The following is a 2,959-nucleotide window of genomic DNA, read 5'->3' as shown; positions in this document are numbered from 1 at the left end:
TAAAAAAGGCTACAAACTTTATTAAAAGTAAATGAAGCATTAATATGTACAGATGGCACATGGTGCCAGTTTTATTTGCAGATATGTTCAGTACTCAAGGTTACAAGTTACACCTTTGCCACAGCCTTGGCTAAATCTTGAACTAATGCAGAATTCAGCTGTGCTACCGTGCTGATCTTAGCATGCTTAGACGTGGCATACTTGTTCTTGATAGTCTAGAAGACAAAAAGCATACCAATTAAAAAAAGAAAAATCATAAGACTTAATTATACAAATATTTAAACATTGACTCCTTAAATTATACAGGCACACAATCTGAATTATCATTTGGCCACATCTTACAATGCCACTGAATTAACTGACTCACCATGTGCTTTGTAAGCCCTTGATTTACCATGACAATATTCTTAGCCAGGTGCTGCATAACAGGAAGAAGGGATTCTTCAGAGTATGATAAGTAATGCTGTAGAGTTGGTGTCTAGGACAAACAAAAGTTAATGTTAAAACAGCTCATCACCCCCAGTATTTTGAAATTAAAAAAATAAAATTTGGGCAGCGCCTGTGGCTTAGTGGGTAGGGGGCTGGTCCCATATACCGAAAGTGACAGGTTCGAATCCAGCCCTGGCCAAACTGCAAAACAAAAAAATAGCCGGGCGTTGTGGTAGGCACCTATTAAGTCCCAGCTACTCAGGAGGATGAGACAAGAGAATCGCCTAAGCCCAGGAGTTGGAGGTGGCTGTGAGCTGCGATGCTATAGCACTCTATCTATTGAGGTCCATAAAGTGAGAATCTTTCTTAAAAAAAAAAAAAAAAAAATTCAAGTGTTCAACAACCATTTTCAGCCAGGCACATAGTGACTCATGCCTATAATCCTAGGAATTTGAGAGGCTGAGGTGAGATCACTTGAGACCACAAATTCAAGATCAATAAGAGGGAAGCCCCTATCTCTACTAAAACCAGAGAAAATTAGCCAGGGATAGTGGTGCATGCCTACTGTCCCAGCTACTTGGAAAGCCCAGCAGATTGCAGTGAGCTTTTTTTTTTCTCTTTTGAGATAGAGTCTCACTTTGTCATCCTCAGAGTGCTGTAGCATAATAGCTCACAGCAACCACCAACTCTTGGGCTCAAGCAATTTTCTTGCCTCAACCTCTCAATTAACTGGGACTACAGGCGCCAGCCACACCGGGATATTTTTATTTGATTTATTTATTGATTTGTTTTGTTTTTTGGTTGGGGCTGGGTTTGAATCCGCCACCTCCGGAGCCGGTGCGCTGCCCTTTTGAGGCACAGGTGCCGCCCCCGTTTATTGATTTTTGACAGTCTTACTACGTCACTCTCAGTAGAGTGCTGTGGCATCACAGCTTATAGCAACCTCAAACTCTTGGGCATGTGATTCTCTTGGCTGCCAAGGAGCTGAGACTACAGGTACCCACCACAATACCTAGCTATTTTTTTGGTGTTTAGTTGGCCTGGGCTGGGTTCCATCCCTCCACCCTTGGTGTATGTGGCTGGTTTGTAACCACTGCGCTATGGACGCCAAGCCACACCTGGCTATTTTTAAGAGTTAATTTCTCACTCTAGCTCAAGTTGGACTTGAACCTGTGAGCTCAGGGAATCCACCCACCTCAGCTTCCCAGAGTGCTAGGATTATAGGCATGGGTCACCACATCCAGTACTCAATTATAGTTGAGTTATGATGACATCGGTACTCTAGCTGACAACAGAGACTCTTATCTCAACAAAGTTTTCCCAAAATTTCTAGATGTTTTCTGAGAGTAGGGGTTGACAGAAGGCAACACACCACTTAATAGCTCTTTAAGTCAAGCTTAAGACTCCTTCACCAGGCTTGGTGCCCATAGCTCTGTGGTTAGGGAGCCAGCCACATACACAGGGCTGGTAGGTTCCAGCCGTCCAGGACAAACAATGACAACTACAAAAACAAGAGGGTGGAGCAAGTGGCTCATTGAGTAAGGGGCACCAGTCCCATGTACTGAGGGTTGTGGGTTCAAACCCGACCCCTGCCAAACTGCAACAACAAAAAAGCCAGGCATTGTGGTGGATACCTATACTCCCAGTTACTTGGGAGGCTACTGCAAGAGAACCGCCTAAGCCCAAGAGCTGGAGGTTGCTGTGAGTTGTGATGCCACAGCACCCTACTGAGGGCGACAAAGTGAAGACATTGTCTTCGCTGCCTTGGTTGGGTCCCGTAGGTCGTGTTAGGGTACTGGTCACATACACCAGGTCTGGCAGGTTCAAACCTGGCCTGGGTCTGCCAAAAAAAAAAAAAAAAAAAACCCCACAAAGAAGAACAACTTCTCCAAGTACTTTTTAATTGTTTATTTGTCTACCCTAAAAGATAGACTCCAAGTTCCTGAAGTCAACCTTCTCTTTTTTTTTTTTTTTGAGGCAGAGCCTCAAGCTATCCCCCTTGGTAGAGTGCCGTAGCATCACAGCTCACAGCAACCTCCAACTTTCTGGGCTCAAGTGAGTCTCCTGCCTCTGCCTCCCAAGGGAGGCCACAGGCGCCGGCCACAATGCCTGGCTATTTTTTCTGGTTGCAGCTATCGTTGTTGTTTGGCTGGCCTGGGCTGGATTTGAACCCACCACCTTAGGTGTACATGGCTGGTGCCTTAGGCACTTGAGCCACAGGCGCCAAGCCAGTTAACCTTCTCGTTAACAGTTCTCTTCCTTCCTAGGGCTTAGGGTAGTGAGGGCACATTTAAGAATTTGTTGAATTGGGTGGTACCTGTGGCTTAGTAGGGCTGGCCCCAAATATCAAGGGTAGTGGGTTGGAACTTGCCCCTGGCCAAACTGCAACAAAAAAAAAATAGCTGGGTGTTGTAGTGGGTTGCCTGAGGCAAAAGCCTAAGCCCAGGAGTTGGAGATTGCTGTGATGTAACAGCACTCTACTGAGGGAGATAAAGTGAGACTCTGTCTCTTAAAAAAAAAAAAAAAAAAA

At 45.1% G+C, this 2,959-nt stretch overlaps 1 protein-coding gene across 1 annotated transcript in view; it reads right to left on the bottom strand.

The window, feature by feature from the left end:
• Nucleotides 1-2,959, bottom strand: part of CCNB1 (cyclin B1) — an 11,842-nt gene continuing 8,883 nt past the window's right edge. Inside the window, exons 7-8 of the mRNA XM_012802782.2 lie at nucleotides 368-478; nucleotides 1-215 (exon numbers count right to left, since the gene is read on the bottom strand). Of these exons, the coding sequence (XP_012658236.1) occupies nucleotides 108-215; nucleotides 368-478 (219 nt within the window). The 3' untranslated portion in view covers nucleotides 1-107. The remainder of the gene's footprint in view (nucleotides 216-367; nucleotides 479-2,959) is intronic.

This window comes from Otolemur garnettii, unplaced genomic scaffold (assembly GCF_000181295.1).
Source record: "Otolemur garnettii isolate 467f Iridium unplaced genomic scaffold, OtoGar3 scaffold00017, whole genome shotgun sequence".
Classification (NCBI taxonomy): domain Eukaryota; kingdom Metazoa; phylum Chordata; class Mammalia; order Primates; family Galagidae; genus Otolemur; species Otolemur garnettii.
The sequence above is the reverse complement of the archived record's forward strand: the minus strand, read 5'-3'. Positions and strand labels throughout refer to the sequence as shown.